Below are 18,134 nucleotides of genomic sequence, written 5' to 3' on the forward strand. Positions count from 1 at the left end.
CTGGTCTTCTTCGCCTTCCTCGAAATAGTATAGGCCTTCTTCCTCTTGGTGTTCCTGGGGCTCTGGAGTTTTCGGCGGCTCTTCGGTGTTGAACTCCTCCTCGACGGGATGGTGAACCTCTTCATCCGCTCGTCGAATTCTTTTCCTTTGCAGGATGTTATCCATTTCGGCCTAGAGCCTTCTCTTTTTCCTTTCCATCTTGGCGGCCTGTTCGGCATCAAGAGTTACGGACGATCCCTTCGACGTAGATGTCGACTTCGAAGAAGCCTTCGGATCCTTTTCCTTCGCCGTCGAGTGCTCCTTTTCGGGGGCCTGCTTTGACAACCTAGGCTTTTTGAGTGTTTGACGCCTGAGAGTCCTTTTCGAAGGATCCGCTGGGCTGTTTGTCCCTGGATGCAGCTGCGGCCGTCAACATTTTTGGCGCCAGTGCTCCCTTCATGGACTTAGACTCTGTTTTTCGAGAGACTCAGGCTTTTGAGAGTCTGTCGGGGTTTTAGGGGTCGACGTCTCTCCTACCTCTTTTGTAGTTTTCTTATCGTGAAGTCATCTGGTCCCTCGGCGATATTGTCCTCTTCATCACTGGAAAGGCCCAAGTCCAGAAGCGATGGAGGTTGGCCTTTTCCTTGCATGCTGCGGTTGGCTATCCTCTGCCTCTCTCTAATCCTGAGAGTCTTCGGGGTGAAGACAGAGCAGGCGTTGCAATCCTTACTTTCGTGGTCGACCGGCAGGCAGAGGTTGCAAACCGGGTGCTGGTCCTTCTGCGCGTAGTTGTTTTGGCACTTGCGGCAGAATTTTAACGGGGTCTTGTCCATTTCTGCGCTCAGGGGGCCCACTGTGTGCGCATTCTCCGTTGGATGTCGAAGTATTGGAAGTTCTCCTCCTACTTCGTAGACCCGGCGGTCTTGTTCCTGGCTGTCTTCCCCAAACTTTTTCGGCGGATTTCAGATTTTTCCTTCTTTTCTGCAAAAACTCTGGAACCTCTCAGTTACGATCCAGACCCAAGGGCGGAGAAAAGAATCTGAAGATGGTGCCCAAAGGTGGGAGCTTCCGCAGGAAGCGTGCCGACGTCACAGGAAGTACACCAGAAGGTGGGACGTCGACGCCCACCTGGACTACGAAAAAAAGAAAGAAAAGACTATGATTCCAGACCCAACCACTAGACCGCGGAATAATGCACAGCATAGTGAATCCAGAAAGATTCACACTGCAAAACTTATTAATATGCGATCCTTATTACCAAATATAGGCGCGATCCCTTAGGCCCAAGCAAATGGACAATTCACTGTTTAACAAACGTGTTGTTAATTATATCTGTCAAAATGTATGCACTCAGGTCACTAACGCACCCCTGACCACATCCACCGAGGTGGATGGCGATGCGTATACTCTGCCACATATAGCTCCACTGTTCACAACAGCTGGTCTCGCATCGACTACTGGCTGGGGATTGATGAAAGTGTATCCTTGACATGATGCATTAAACACCTGCCCAAAACTCTCTCCGACCACAAACCGGTACTATTATCTTTTAAACTTCCCCATTATACACCACAACCATATATCTGGCATTTTAATGCCAAGGCACTACTGGACTCCTCCTATACTGACACCATTGCACAAGCGATTAGTGACTACTTTTTTAATCAAGCCTCCACGGATGACCCTAGTTTATTATGGGAAGCATTTAAAGCTACTATAAGGGGTGTCTGTATTAGTACCAATGCTGGCATATTAAAAGACATACAAGCCCAACTTGCCCAACGAGAGCTCCAACTAGGTGCCCTAGAAGGGGAATATGAACAGACACGTGATATGTCCATCCTCGGCGAGATTTGACAGGTCATGTCAGAATATCAAGAGTTTGCGGAAGACTAACGCAAATATATTGCCAAACACGACACTGCCCGCATGTATGGTGAGGGAGGCAGACCAGGCCGCTATCTAGCATGCAAAATCAGTATGGGACACAAGGCACATACGGTACTTTCAATAAAAGATGATAATGGCACACCTCATTATGACACTAAGGGCATACTACAAGCATTTATGGATACCTATGGTGAGTTTTATGCATCGTGTAAAACAGCCACCCAGACTGAGCTTGAGACCTATTTGGAGGATGTGGCATTGGCCTGGCTATCAGATACACAGAGGGAGTACCTCTCACAACCTGTAACTGTAGTAGAAGTCACTGAGGTAGTTAAATCCCTTCCCAATGGAAAAGCACCAGGCCCAGACGGCTTACCAGCAAATTTTATAAAGCATATATTGACTTCCTAGCCCGTCATCTTTTAGAAATGTATGGGGACGCACACGATAATCAGATTCGCCCCCCACACTGCGAGAGGCCATGCTCATTGCCCTCCTGAAACAAAACAAGGACCCAGAGAAGTGTGAATCCTACAGGCCATTGTCCCTGATCAACACAGACACAAGAATCCTTTCCAAATTGATTGCAAAGCGCCTGCAACCACTGATGAGAAATATCGTATTGCCAGACCAATAAAGATTTATACCAGGTCGATCTACAGCGCATAACACTCGAACGCTATTTGCATTGTCACACTACCTGGCCCCAGACGTGTAAGTAGCAGCAATACTTCTGGATGCAGCAAAAGCATTCGATTCGATCGAATGGACATACCTCCACACCTCACTACAAAGGATGGGTTTCCCCCCAATGTTCTTGCAATGGGTTCAACTACTATATACGCAACCCACAGCGAGGATAAGAGTCAACAACTACGTATCAGACGCAATCCAAATCAAACGAGGTACGCGTCAAGGTTGCCCCCTCTCCCCATTACTCTTCGCAATCGCCCATGATTCTTTAGAATGCAAAGTATGGCAGGGTCATAACTATGCCGCCTTCCAATTCCTACAAAGGCCACTCAATATTTCACTATAAGTAGACGACTGTGTTATATGTCAAGAACCCAGAGGTAAACCTGTAACCACTACTTGGAGAATATATTACATTTGGTCATCACTCCAGTCTCCAGATTAATTGGGCTAAATCCCTTATCATCCCTTTGACAGACACCACACACCCGCACAAAGCAGAGTTTCCACTTGAGTGGCAAACAGAACCAGTCAAATATCTGGGGGTATGGTACCACCATGACCCAGAAACGGTTAACCGTGTAAATTATGGGACGGTCATCAGTACACTAGAAGAGAAAGTGCAGCGCTGGATACAGTTGACATTATCACTGGCAGATCGACTGGCCATTGTGAAGATGGTCATTCTGCCTAAACTCCTCTACCTCTTTAATAACATTCACCTTACCCCACTAAACACAGTATTCCAGAACTGACAAACTGTGGTAACTCGACACATATGGGCGGGCAAACAACTGCGTTTTGAGCTTCGGGCCTTAACATTGCCCTTTTCCAAAGGGGATTCAAAGTACCGGATTTCCTCCTCTATTTTCTCTGTGCTCAAGAGCAATATGCCCACTAGTGGTATCATCTTATCCCATATTTGCCTCATATAGCTATTGAAGACGGAGATTCACATCCCATCCCGCTGAATGCTATCCCTCTGCATAGACGTGCCCGAATACACCCACGAGCAATCAACACCATTGACACCACCAATGCAGCTTGGCAAAAGATGGGGAATCTAGCAAATAAGTTCCCACTATATGCACAGGCACTACCCTTGAGGTTCCACCCGGAATTATCGGTTACCCAGGAAAAAGTGGGAACAGGCCTGTTGCGACAAGTGGGTATGGATACGATGGGCGATTTATATGAAGATGGCAGCTTTATCGAACCCAAAGACCTACTCTACATTAGAAACCAAACGTTACTTTTTCAGTTCACCTATCACAGACTACGTGGAGCAATTAAGAAACTATCCCATGTACCCCCCATGAACCACCACAACTAACTGCACTGCAAATGATTATCAGCAGTCCTCGTAAAACTCATATGGTAACACGTCTATACGCTACTTTAAGGAGATATTGATGGCAATACTCAAAGCATGGACACAGTGGAAAAACGCGCTGGACATTCCCCTGACAGAGGAGTGGGCTGCCTGCTGCACAACAACTAGTATGAGGGTCGAGAAGGATTGTTTGGTGTTTGAAGTTTTCCAAATCTAGAACCGAGCTGATTTACCATAGCCGTTTCTGCTGACACCAAAGATGAAATATTCAATCCCCGGACCATTATCCACCGATTAATTCTGCTGGTTAATCTTGTCGTTTCCACTGAACCAGATCGCCGACGAACTACCACCACCTTACTGATTCCCTCCTAACATACTAGGGTGCAGGAGGTTTGCCCTTCCCCTATCTGTCCTGACGAAGACCCGCTCTGTAAGGATCATCCATCCTACTCGTCTCTGGGTCGAAACGTAGACCGACATCCACTCTGTCAACCCCTAATATCAGCTTGATTGATACGGCCTATTAGTTTGACCACAAATAACAATGTTTTAGACTTCTGCTTTTTGGCTGAGGTCCCGTCACACGGAGACCATGTAATAAAAAGTATACATGAACTTTAATGTATATACTATTGCCATACTATTTGTAAAGTGAGTCACAAATTCCTCTTTACCTCGAGTTGTACCCCACACACCCTCCCTTCCCTCCTCTCCTTCACTATGGGCACATAATGGTATTTAACATCTGTTTAATATACTGTCTAACCATGACAAAGGCTATAAGAGTGCAATGTGAATAAAACATTGTACTACAATTTGATCTTTATGTTTTGTATTCAATTTTCTAATTTTATTTTCATGATAATCACTTAATATTGCAGTCTGGGACCCCTCTGTCTATAATATTTAACTACCCAGGTCCCACCGACTTTATGGGTTCAACCCTGTGCTCTAAAATATATCAACAACTAGTATGCTCACACCGAATGGCAATTTGTGCATTCTTCACTATAAATACTTGCACCAGATATACCATACCCCATCTCAACTACACAAGTTTGGCTTACGGGCAGATGCGTATTGCCTGAGGTGCGGGCAGATGGTGCTCATTTCCTAAATCTGGCTTGGTACTGTTTATCTATTAGAGCCTACTGGACTGAGGTTGTACAGCTATTAAATGAAATTTTGGGAGTTTCTATTGACTGCTCAATTAGAACGTGTCTGCTAGGTATAGTCAATAACGTGAGAGCTTCAAAACGGAAATTTTGTATGATAGCGCTGCTCTTAGCTAAACGTAGGCTCTCATTATGTTGGGGCAGCAGGGACATCCCCCGGACCAAAAACTGGATTGAGGATATGGTTTATTGTAAGGATACTTTAAAGACATATGAGGAGGCGCTGCCCACAGGTTCAAAGCCAAGGGACTACTGAATGCATCTAGTTGCTTATCTACAAGCCCATCAAACTGTTTAACTATGATATGATGGTATGATGCCAGTATGTAGCTGATGATGAACCAAATGCTTTGTATTGTGATGTATAACCACTCTGCATGATATGTAGCCTGTAAACCTTGTTGGATTTTACAGTATTGTGTATCTTCTTAAATGCGCATAAATAAAATAATACAATTAAAAAATCAGAACAAAGCTTCCAGCCTTTAGTGATACTGGCTGACGTTGAGGCTGTGGACGCTTCATAGATGGGGGTTGCACTTTGGTGAGTTCATAGCAAGACAGAGACCGGGCCTGTGCCACATTCATTCTGGATCCGAGATTGAGCCAGGTCTGGATCTGGTGCGTATGACACCAGGGCCAAGGCACTTGGATAAGATGAGGCTTCTGGCAGCGGAGTGGAGGTGTGGGACAGTCCAAGCAAACAGGTGAGTGAATTCACCCCAAGGTCAGTCTTGTCCGAATCTGAACCCGCCTGTGGACGTCCAATTGGGGGGCCCTGTGGCCCCAAACAGTCTGAAGAGACTGCAAAGGTAGTTGTATTCATCCTGAACAGTTTCAGCATTGCCTCGCTGAAGGCCGTATTGGCTGTGGGACCGGCCAGTGTAACTGAGCGCACTAGGACCATTCTTGGAATAGGCTCGGACGATGAAGCAGGAGCCAGACCCTTAGACTGGCGACTGTGTAACTTTTTCCCACTTTGACTTCTTGAACTTGTGGTGAAAGAAAGCAGTCCTTGGACTCTGACTTGCTCGACTACAGAGATTAGGAGCAAAGACAATCTGGGAGCTCGAGCTGGCCTGAAACTTGGAGCACGAGCACGTCTGACTCTTGGAGTGCAACCTACCTCCCTTCTTATGCTCAATGACACCACAGGCAGATATCATGTGGATTTGTTACAGACATTTGCTTTCTACAGCCAAGGCACAGTTTGAAGCATGTGGCTTTCAGGGGAAAACACATGGTCTACAAAAGGAAAGGAGATTCTGAAATGTGTAAAAAAAAAACAACTAGACAATTAGGAAGCAGTGTTCTGGATCCATGTCAAAGACTTCATAAAGAAAGGAACTGACATCCGAACGTAGCGGCAGCACCTACACGTGGCTCTGCTCTGACACTTCTGGAGGTGGTGCAGGGCCACCATGCAGTCCGATAGCACCATCTGCCAGTGTACACAATTGCTATGAAAGATTCTGAAACCAGTCTGGGGATACGTAAAAGGTGCAGAATCTCGCAGTATTCCTCAGAATCCAGACCTTTTGCCTTTGCCAATCCTGGGGAAAACGTAGCAAACATTATTGCTTTCGATTTAGATCGTCTATAGGAGAGGAGAAATAGAATGTGAAAGTCAATGTGAGGATTAAGAGTACCTTTCACTTGTAAAATAGTCCGTCGTGCATTCCACAGGAAGCTATTCCTAGAAGGTGTAATGTTACCAACCAGCCAACAGCATGAAGGGATAGAAGAACTCATTTGGGCGGAGACAAACTCCAACAAAATGTATATTTTAAAAAATAAGTAACGGGTATGGCAGGCAATTATGCTTTTAAGTCAGAAACCTAAAATAAGGCAGTAAAAAAATTAAGTGGAGATGGGGATTCTGGTTGTGTCAAGGCACTGGTACTAGGGGGAGGACAGATGTTATGAAGTTGCGGCTTCAAAGGGGAGGTCGACTCAGCCAGCAAATCCATGCTGACAACAAGACATACCAGCAGAAAAGCACTAAAGGATGGAGAAGGCAAATAAGGGTGAGGTTAGAATCAATGGAAGGGGTGGGGGGTGAGGGGGGGCAGTGAGGCTAGGGCCTGTGTGGGAAGAGGGAGCTGGCAGACGACACACAGCTGGTAATCACCCTCACTGAGGGACCCTCAACCTCTGCCACAAGATTCAGGGATGGACTGGCTGCAGTCGCCCACTGGATGACGGCTAACTGCCTACAATTGAACGCAGGGAAAACCGAGGTGCTGCTCTTGGGTAAGAACTTCAGTTGTTGGAACGACCATTGGTGGCCCCCCCTGCTGGGCCCCATCCCTCCCTCTAAATCTCTGGTTAAAAACCTGGGAGTGTGGTTGGACTCTTCGCTGAGCTACTAAACTCACACCAAAAGAGTAGCAGCTACGTGTATCGGGCTGCTGAGAAGCCTCAATTCCATTCTAGGGTTCTTCAACCCCAAAACACGGCAGCTCATAGTCCAATCCACCATCCTCTCCCGGTTAGACTATGCTAGCGTACTCCTGCTTGGCGCTAACAAAGCCGAGACAACCAGGCTTCAGCGAATTCAGAATTCTGCGGCTAGGGCAATAGTTGGCCTTCCCAGAAGGTGCTCTGCCAGAGCGACCATACATAGACTCCAATGGCTTCCAGTGGAAGCCGTATACAATTTAAGGCCCTTACCACTGCCTTCAAAATCCTTAAAACCGATGGCCCTGAACTCCTCCGTCCACTTCCAACACCCTACACCCCCCAGCGCAATCTTCGCTCCTTGGGTCAACACTTAGTAGCGGTCCCCCGCACGAAACTCTGTCATGTCGGGGGTCGCTCTTTCAGTCTATTGGGAGCAAAACTCTGGAACTCCCTTCCCCTGAATATCCGCTGCCTTGACAACTTGTCTGCTTTTCGCAAAGCAATAAAAACTCACCTGTTCCCACTATTATAAGCCTCCGCCCTCCCTTTCCCCTCCAAGTAGGCTATGCTATGGTTCTTAGCGCCGGGACGCCCCGTTGCTGGGGCAGCTGTCGCGCTCAACAAACCCGTAACATAACAACATAACATGAAGGGAAGGGGCCAGACCCCATTTCTAACACATAGTGACCACTATCACTCCATCACTATTAAAGACAAGGATAGCAATCCCTTCAGAAAAGACTAGGGTACAAGAATGCAACAAGCAGTACAAAGCAGGTCAGAGTGTGTTGAATACCAGGGATAGTGGCAGGTACAGGAGGGCTCAGCTCCAACACATGCCAATGAAACCAAAAGAAATTGGGAAAAGTGGGTGTTAAATTTAGGGATGGTGGGGAGTGCAGAGTGAGTCAGGAAGACCCATGAACGCCAGAATCGGGGGTTAGAGGAGTAAGGTAACAAGAAGAAGGTGGAAAAGGTATGAGGAGCATGAGATTCAAAAAGGGGGACAATGATAGTGCTGGTGGCTGTCAGGCAATCGTGGTGAGTTTTGGAAAGTAGGAGAGAGGTTTAACAAGGTTAGTTGGCAAGGGAGAAGAGGATCATGAGGATCAGGAGGAAGATGAGGTCATTAAGGAAAAGGCAAATGGTGGCTGCTTAATTGAGTTACTTACAGAGGATGGGGGAGGGAGCATTATCGGGGGGGGGGGGGGGAAAGAAATCGCAGTTGGTGAAAAAAGAGAAAGGAACCAGTGAAAAAGTGTAGTTTAACGAGCCCTGCAGTACCAAAGAGATTTTTTTGTTTTTTACTTCAGTCCAACAGCCAGGATTTTTCAACACTCCAGTTACACGGCTTTCCAGTTCAAGTAATCCATTGACAAATCATGGATGACTTCGCCGACACTCCCTCCCGCACTTGGAGGATATATTCTAAACCAAAGCTTTGGCAGTGAGGAACAAGAACGTCTGATCTACAGGGATCAATGAAAAAATTTGATTTAATGACATTCTTTTAACTTTAATTAATCAGATCAATGAACACATTAGGGGCTTTTCCACAGACTAAAGTTTGGACCCATGGTCGAGAGTGCAAAGGCTTATGTTTACTCCTGGGCTTCTTCAGCAAAACAGTAAATCCAACAAAAGCTGACAAGACATGGTGATTGTCAGCAGGAAGTGGTGATGCAGAAAATTACTTCTGCAAAACCCCACACATATATCTCCCTATAGGTTTCCTGAACAAGGCTCTCGGTCTCGCGGCAGTGCCGCAAAGTGCTTGTCCTCTTCCGCTACAACTTCCTTCCTTTGATGCAGTGAGAACAGAAGAGACGGAAGGCACCCTGAGGTTTCCTGGCACCACAGCTGACATTCATCCTCCACCACCCATGCCTGGAGCCAGTACTCACCGCAAGGCCTGCACCAGATTCAAGTCCGTGAACTCATGGAGGTCCACAAAGGCATGCAGCACCGAGATGTTGAAGTCTTCCCTGCAACAAAGCATGAAGAGGAGTGAGGGGACAGAAGTATACAGCTATGCTACAAAAAGCACAAAAAAAACACCCGAAGCAAGGGCGAATTCACACACATTTAGGCAACAATGTTTTGTAAAATGAAAGCCCAGGACTGGAATCCGATGTTCTTGATGACATGGAGTCAGTCATCTTATACACAAGATTGATTTGTTTTTAAATTCATTATCTGTACTAAACAGCAGTGCAAAAGGAATAAGACATACAATTCTAGTCAGGACAGACATCAGTTTGTCAAATCCTTGACTGTGCTCAAGATTGAGTAGTCTATGACACTGGACAGACCGGTAAAAGGCTCACTAGAGGGATCTGGTGGGTTTTTCTGCTGTAAATGTATGCGTCACAAAATCATCATGTACTCTATTCCCAGCTTTACAGCAGATGTGTTCTTCGTAAGAGGTTCGCCAGGTTTTCAAAAGAATCAATTCCAGGCAAGCGTCGATTATCCCTCCAGATTCTGTCTGCAACTGTGGCTTGTTATTTTCACTTTCAAAGCATGCACACCCACCACATACCAAGGAGGGACACATTCAATGGAAAGAAAAACACGGATGGAATGTAGAAGACATGGTCATTACCAGTTCTTAACAGAAAAGTAAAGAAGCAGAAATCCTTCATGTTTGTTAGGCCTGAAAAACCACACACTCACTCCTGGAGGACACGCAGGCTGTGATGCCCCCTTTGGAAAATGCGGTCCAGTTAAATATTTTCTTCTGGCTCTTGGAAAGTCCTTCAGCTCAAAATAATGGGTAATGAATATGCTACTTACCAGTATGCATCTGTTCTTGGCATGTAGGGCTGCTAACATTCATATCTGTTGCATTAGATCGCCGCCTAGTGTTGGGTCCGGATGATCGCACATTGTTGTCCTGGAAGAGTCTTGGAAGTATCCTGAGATAGGTGGCTCCTCCCCTGGACTACAGTGCGCATGGGCATCGGCTCCATCCCCAGATTGTTTTTAGCCATTGTGGCAGAGATGGAGTGTAAAGTGTAAAGGATGTCCATGCTAATGATTGAATGCAAGAGTATGTCTGCAGCTGCGACAGGCACCGGGGAGGAGGGTGGGCGATATGAATGTTAGCAGCCCTACATGCCAAGAACAGATGCATACTGGTAAGTAGCATATTCAGTTCGAGGCATGTGGGCTGCTAAATTCATATCTGTTGCATTGAATACATAGCAGTCCCTCCATTAGCGGCGGTTGCCCGTGCCAGCTGCAGAAACCTGAAAAAGTGTCTTGAGAACAGCCTGCCCAACAGCTGCCTGCTGTTTGGAATGCACATCAACACAGTAGTGTTTTGTAAAGGTATGTGGTGTAACCCATGTGGCTGCTCTACAAATGTCCTCTAAAGGAATGTTCCCCAGGAAAGCCATGGATGCCCCCAATTTGCGTGTGGAGTGCGCCCTTGGGGGTATTGTTAAGGTGCGTTTAGCCTTTTGATAGCAGATCTGGATGCACTTAACAATCCATCTGGCTATTCCTGCTTTGGAAATAGGGTTGCCCTTGTGCTGTGGCGAGAAGGCAACAAAAAGTTGTTTTGTTTTTCTAAAGGGTTGTGTCCTGTCAATATAGTACATCAACGCCCTTCTAACAGCCAAAGTATGGAGCATTCTTTCCGCCACCGTTTGTGGGTTTTGGAAGAATGCAGGCAAGTCAATAGTTTGGTTGAGATGAAACTGTGACACCACCTTCGGAAGGAATTTAGGGTTAGTACGTAGTACCACCCTATTTGGATGAATTTGTATGAATGGCTCTTGTATTGTGAGCGCTTGCAGCTCACTAACACGTCTCAGTGACGTAATAGCAATAAGGAAAGCCACTTTCCATGTTAGGAACTGGAGTTCACACGAGTGTAGTGGCTCAAAAGGTGGTCCCATCAGCCTGGTGAGGACCACATTGAGGTTCCACACCGGAGCTGGCGGTGTCCTTGGGGGAATGACTCGTTTCAGACCTTCTAGGAAAGCCTTAATGGCAGGCACTCTGAAGACAGAGAGATGTTGCCGGTTCTGAAGGTAAGCTGCTATGGCGGATAGATGTATCCGAATGGAAGTGTAGGCTAGATTGCACTTGTAAAGATGTAACAGATAGCAAATGATGTTAGGGATAGATGCATCTAGCGGGTTTATGTTATTGGCTGTACAGTGAAGAACAAAACGCTTCCATTTAGCAGCATAGCATGCTCTGGTAGTCGGCTTCCTTGCCTCCTTGATGATGTCCATGCATTCTGGAGGTAGGTGAAGGTAGCCAAACTCTAGGACTTCAGGAGCCAGATCGCCAGGTTGAGCTGTTGCGGATCTGGATGCTGAATGTCTCCATGGTTCTGCGTCAAAAGCCTGGGCGTTAGGCGCAGCCTTTGATGCGGCACCACCGAGAGCTCCAGAAACGTGGTGTACCATGCTTGGCGTGCCCACGTTGGAGCAACTAGGATGAGTGTTATCGAGTGCTGCTTTAGTTTTCTCGCCACCAGCGGTATCAGAGGGGCTGGTGGAAAAGCGTACGCAAATTTGCCTGACCAGTTCATCCATATCGCATTCCCCTGCGATTGTGGGTGAGGGAACCTGGCGGCAAAGTGTTGGCATTTTGCGTTTTCGTTTGTGGCAAACAGGTCTATCTCCGGATGACCCCACTGCTGGAAGTACGGGCGGAGTACTGATGGGTGTAACTCCCACTCGTGAATTTGATGGCTGTATCTGCTGAGCAGATCCGCCATCTGGTTGTCCTTGCCCGGGAGGTGTTCTGCCATGAGGAAAATGTTCCTCTGAATGGCCCACTTCCACATGCTCTGAGCCAGATGAGACAGCTGTGGCGAGTGGGTGCCTCCCTGCTTTTGAATGTAGTACATCGCAGTCATGTTGTCCGTCCGGACTAACACTACCTTGTTGCACAGATGTACATTGAAGGACTTGAGCGCCATGAAGATTGCCATCAGTTCCAGATAGTTGATGTGCATCTTCTGTTGCTGCGTCGTCCATAGTCCCTGCACTGTGTAAGTGAGCTGATGAGCTCCCCATCCCTGGAGAGATGCGTCCGTCGTCAGGGTAATCTGTGGCACTGGCTCTTGGAACAGTCGGCCCTTGCAAAGGTTGTGTGGAGTCCACCAATGCAGAGAGTTGAACGCCCGACTGGTAACCAACACTAGGTCTGTCAATTGTCCCTGAGCCTGTGTCCACTGGTTTGCTAAGCACTCCTGGAGCGGACGCATATGTAACCGTGCGTGAGGGACTATGAAGATGCAGGAGGCCATCATGCCAATCAACTGCATGAACACTCTCGCTGGAAGCGAGTGTTGTGGTCTGAACCTTTGGATCAGAGATTGCATGCTGTCTATCCTGACCTGGTTTGGCTGAGCCATAGCAGTCAGGGTATTGATCGTCGCGCCCAGAAACTGCCGGACATGTGCCGGCTGAAGGTGCGACTTCGGGTAGTTCAGCGAGAAGCCCAGATTGTGAAGGAGGTGAATGGTAGTCGACATGTCCGCGGCGCACTGTTGTTCCGACTTGGCTTGAACGAGCCAGTCGTCTAGGTAGGGGTAGACATGGATATTCTGCCTCCTGAGGTGCGCCGCCACCGTCGCTAGACACTTGGTAAACACTCTTGGGGCGGTGGTCACTCCGAAGGGTAGGACTTTGAACTGATAATGCCTGCCTTGGATAGTGAACCTGAGGTATTTTCTGTGGGATGGGTGTAGTGGTATGTGGAAATAAGCATCCTTGAGGTCTAAGGTTGCTAAGAAGTCCCTTTGGTTTAACAAGGGAAGAATCTGTTGCAGTGTAAGCATATGGAAATGTTCTGACAGTATATACAGGTTGAGGGGACGCAGATCCAGAATTGGTCTGAGAGATCCGTCCTTCTTTGGAATAAGGAAGTACAGGGAATATACCCCTGTGCCTTCCTCCTCCACTGGCACGAGCTCGATTGCGCCTTTTTGCAGCATCACCACCACCTCCTGCTGCAATAAGTGCAAGTGCTCTGCGGACATAGGTCGCTGCCTTGGTGGAATGTTGGGTGGAGTGGACTTTAACTCTAGACAATAACCGTACTGGACAAGTTGTCGTACCCACCTGTCTGTGGTGATGTTTGTCCAGAGCGGCAGGAACTGCTGTAGTCTCCCCCCGACAGGTGTTAAATGGTCGGGGGGCAGTGACAGAGAGTCACTGTTTGTTTGGGGCAGAGGAACGGGAGTTGTTGTTCCCTCTGCCACGTCCTTTGGTGCGGTTTCCTCGATAACCCCCTTTATTCTGCTTTGGGTAGGAGGACTGTGCTCCACCTCTAGTGAACTGTGATTGTTGACCCATCTGTCCTCTGGTGACTCCACGTGCACCTGAGCGACGAAAAGTGTTGCCCCGGAATTGTTGTGATTGAAGGGCCCCCATAGACTTAGCTGTTTCGTTGTCTTTCTTAATCTTTTCGAGGGTGGTGTCAACATCAGGACCAAACAGTCTATCAGGATTGAGGGGTTGATTGAGTATGGTCGTTTGAATGTCCGGTTTAAACCCGGATATGCGTAGCCACGCTTGTCGTCTCAGCATGACGCTAGTGTTAATAGCCCTAGCTGCTGTGTCAGCGGCATCAAGTGCACACTTTATGGCTGCGTTGGAGATGAGTTTGCCCTCCTCTATAAGCAGTCTGGTAGCCTCTTGAAACTGCGAAGGCAGGTGTTCTAAAACTTGCTCTAGGGTGTCGTAATGCGCCCTATCATAACGTGCTAACAGTGCTTGTGTATTCGCAATCCGCCAGAAATTAGCGGCTTGCGCAGCTACCCTTTTGCCCCCTGCCTCAAGCACTTTAGACTCCTTGTCTGGGGGAGGAGCTTCACCCGTTGTCTGGGAGTTTGCCCGTTTGCGGGCATTCGCGACCACAAGAGAGTCTAGTGGCAACTGTCCCCGAATGTATGCAGGGTCTGCAGGTGCTGGTCTGTATTTCTTTTCGATGCGTGGATTGACCACCCTCGCCCTGGTAGGCTCTTTAAAGATGTCCGCAGCATGTTTAAGGACACCTTTGAGCATAGGCAGTGTCTTTACTGTCTTTTCGGAGACAGAAAAAGTGTCAAACAGAAAATCTTCCTCCACTGGGTCAGCATGCATGTCCACATCATGATTAGCAGCTGCCCGTTCAATGAGTGCATGAAAACCTGCAGAGTCTTCTGTGGGGGATGCACGTGCACTGAAAGGCTGTGGGTCCTGCCCCACAATCTGTATCCCTTGGTCGCCTATGTCGTCATAGGAATCCTGCTGTGCATCGGGTTCATTGATGGGGAAAGTGTACTGGTCATCTTGTCCATAGTACTCTCCCTCAGAGTGTTCGGGGGAAGGTGTCGGACTCCTTCTAGGAGGAGGCTGGATAGGTTCAATCAGGACTGGAGCGTCCTGTGCAAGCCTCTTCTTCTTCAGTGGGATAACATAAGAGTCCACTGGGTGGGAAGTGATCTTTCTCTTGTAAAGGGTCAACTTGCCCGTGTGTGCGTCGATAAAACGCTCCGAATCGTCTCCGGAGTCGAGTTGTCAACCCGATACTCCAGCAGACGTGGACGAGTCCGATGTCTTTGGCGCCGTCTTTGGCGCAAAGGCCTTTGGTGCCTCCTTTGGCGGCAGAAGGAAGAGAAGTTTGCTAGCAGGCTTCGCCGGCATGTCCATCGGCTTCTGTAGCGACGGCGCCGGAGCCGACGTCGTAGAGGCCTTATCCCGAATTCTCTGGAGTGAAGCGGCAATGAGGGATGCTTCACCCACGGCGTCACTTAGCGCCGACGAGGAGGCCTTCACCTTGCCTTCGGAACCGACGTCTTGTGGTCCCTTCGGAGTCTTAGACGTCGATGCTGCAGCCGTAGACACCGAGTCCTTGGACCGATGTGTTGAGCTTCCGCTCTTTGATCCGTGGGATCGCACAGGCTCCGTGTCAACCACGCGTCCGACTAGCGACGTCTCAGTCGGCACCGGAGTCTTGTCGCTGGCTTTGGCGGACTTTGACGGCGTCGTCCCGGTCGACCCGTGCCGGACGACCTTCTTAGAGGATGCCTCCTCCGTTGACGACTTCGGCACTGTCGAATCGACAGTTTTCTTCGACTTCTGTGGACCGGAGGCCGACGGAGTCGATGAGGTAGCAGGCTTTGGTGTTTTCGGTGGAATGGCCGCCATCTTAGATGCACTCGAATCCGTTAGTTTCGGTTTCGTTTTCGTGTCGGCCATTTTAGGTGTAGTCGATACCGCGTGTTTGGGTTTGGGTTTCGATACTGGCTGCGTAGCAAGTATGTCCGTGGCCGGGCCTGAAGGCGGGGCCGTGGCTTGCGGTACGGGGTCTTGGGTAAGGCCGAGTGGCGATCCCGTGACCCGAGCCTGATCCGCGTAACCTTCAGGGCATAGCTCATCCCCTGAGCTATCTTCCGCGGCCCCATAAACTTCTTCGACGTCCCCTACCTCGTCGACGTATTCAAGGCCTTGATCCACGACTCCGTCGTCGTCTTCCGGATCCGCCTCGACCTCCGTCGCGGGCGGCGAGATTTCAAGATGATGGCTTAGGCCCTCTTCTTCCAGTTCGCCGAAGATGTTCTCTGGAGCCGGGGCCGCTTGTCTGGCCTCGAGGCGCACCGCGCGCCGAAGCTTGAGCGTCTTCTTTGACCTGAATCTGGAGCAGGCCTTGCAGTTGTCCTCGTTATGGTCTGGCGAAAGGCATTTGTTACAGACCGGGTGCACGTCGATATGTGGGTATTTGGACCCACAGACGGGACAGTATTTAAACGGGCTCCGCTCCATGCTGAAAAGTTCTGGTCGTGTTGCGATGAGAAGGCCTCGATGTCCGAAGAGTGATACGACTCCGCAGATTCCGACTCAAAGAGACGGAAGAACTCGAGACCGTACGCAAACAATACCGACGTAATGAAACTAAGGCCTTTTGGCCGCAAAAAAGCTAGTTTTCTCGGTTCCGACAGAGAGACGTCGAGACCGCATCCGAACCCAATGGCGGAAAAAAACAATCTGGGGATGGAGCCGATGCCCATGCGCACTGTAGTCCAGGGGAGGAGCCACCTATCTCAGGATACTTCGAAGACTCTTCCAGGACAACAATGTGCGATCATCCGGACCCAACACTAGGCGGCGATCTAATGCAACAGATATGAATTTAGCAGCCCACATGCCTCGAACCTATACATGTATGTATGTGGTATTTCTTTAGAGCAACTTAGCCCAAAAGTAGCAGGAGGAGTGTATAGGCAGAGATACTCAATGTGTTATAATAGGAGGGGAAACCGGTGTCTAAGAGCGAGAGTAGACTTCCTCCATTGTGACACAAACTCCACCACTTTTTGAAAAGTTCACAATCGGAGGGGTGGAATGCCACACAGAAGCGTAGACATTATAGGCAAGTTAGACAAATCATCAAGCTCAGCAGTGGTTGGCCCAGGGGACGCCTCTAGACCAATCAGCTTCCCACACAGAGACAAAGGGGCAAGGAAGTGCAAACCTACAGTGGAAACAATGAAAGAACAGACATGGGGAATAAACGAGAGGTAAGTAAGAAAGATTATTTTATACAGCGCGCCATTACCCGATGGTGTCTTAGCGTTGAGAATGGAAGACAGAAAACACAGCCAGGCTGGAAAAGAGGAATGGCGATTAGCTGAAGGATTCAGTAAAGAGCAAGTTCTTCAACTGCTTCCTAAACTGCAGAAGGATAGGTTGGAACATACGGTTGGAGGCAAGTAGTTCCAGAGTTTTCCCGCACAGAAGTAGAACATCCTACCTCCCCATCTAGCTTGGTTTCTTCTAGGGATAGTTACCATTCGGGCTGAGCTTGATCTAAGATGCCTTCTAGGAGTGTACCAGGAGAGCTGCTCCTGAAAGTAAATGGGACAAGTCTGATGGAGAACTTTATGGACCAGGCATAGAGCCTTGAAAATGATCTTTTTCTCACTGGGAACCAGTGCACACCATGCAGTGATTGGAATATAGATGCAAACATGGGAATTTTTAAGAACATTCTTGCAGCTGCATTCTGTAGAGATTGAAGTTTTCACCAGATGTTTACGGGTGCCCAAATACAGAGCATTACAGTAATACATCTTCAAGAAAATGAGTGCCATCATCACGGTTTGCAGATCCAGGGAACATTTTTTGAGGACCTTAAGCACAAAGAAGCCAGAGGAGGTGATCTGATTTATTTGCTCTGAAAAACAATTTGGTGTTAAAAAATTACACCCGGGTTTCTCGCTTTTTGAACCGGCACTGGTAAAGGGCCTAAATCCGAGGGCCACCATGAAGCATTCTAGAACGTGGCCTGAATTCCAAAAAGCAGAACCTCTGTTTTCTCAAAGTTCAGCTTCAGACAGCTTCTTTGCATCCAGCTTACAACTTGAGACATACAGCTTGTTAGACGGGGACCCTGAGGGTCGGCCGGGTACTGAGGGAGAGATCCCCGAGGGGGACCGTCTCCGGCGATCGTACAGACAAGTACCTCCCTCCCCACAAACAGGCACCACACCAAGTCGAGTTCAATACTTTATATAAGGTTCGTAAGGCAAGGATAACAGCGATACAGGATATCTCGGACCCGGGGGTCCTCTCACTTCTAGTCTTTGTAGGGAAAAGGGGGTAGCGGGACAGTCTTGGTACCGGATCGGTACGGGTAGTGGTAAGAGG

General features: G+C 48.4%; 1 protein-coding gene across 1 annotated transcript in view; it reads right to left on the reverse strand.

Moving 5' to 3' along the window:
* Nucleotides 1-18,134, reverse strand: part of CYTH2 (cytohesin 2) — a 273,336-nt gene that overhangs the window by 65,499 nt on the left and 189,703 nt on the right. The window contains exon 5 of the mRNA XM_078654983.1: nucleotides 9,381-9,461. Within this exon, the coding sequence (XP_078511109.1) occupies nucleotides 9,381-9,461 (81 nt within the window). The remainder of the gene's footprint in view (nucleotides 1-9,380; nucleotides 9,462-18,134) is intronic.

This window comes from Lissotriton helveticus, chromosome 7 (assembly GCF_964261635.1).
Source record: "Lissotriton helveticus chromosome 7, aLisHel1.1, whole genome shotgun sequence".
Taxonomy (NCBI): domain Eukaryota; kingdom Metazoa; phylum Chordata; class Amphibia; order Caudata; family Salamandridae; genus Lissotriton; species Lissotriton helveticus.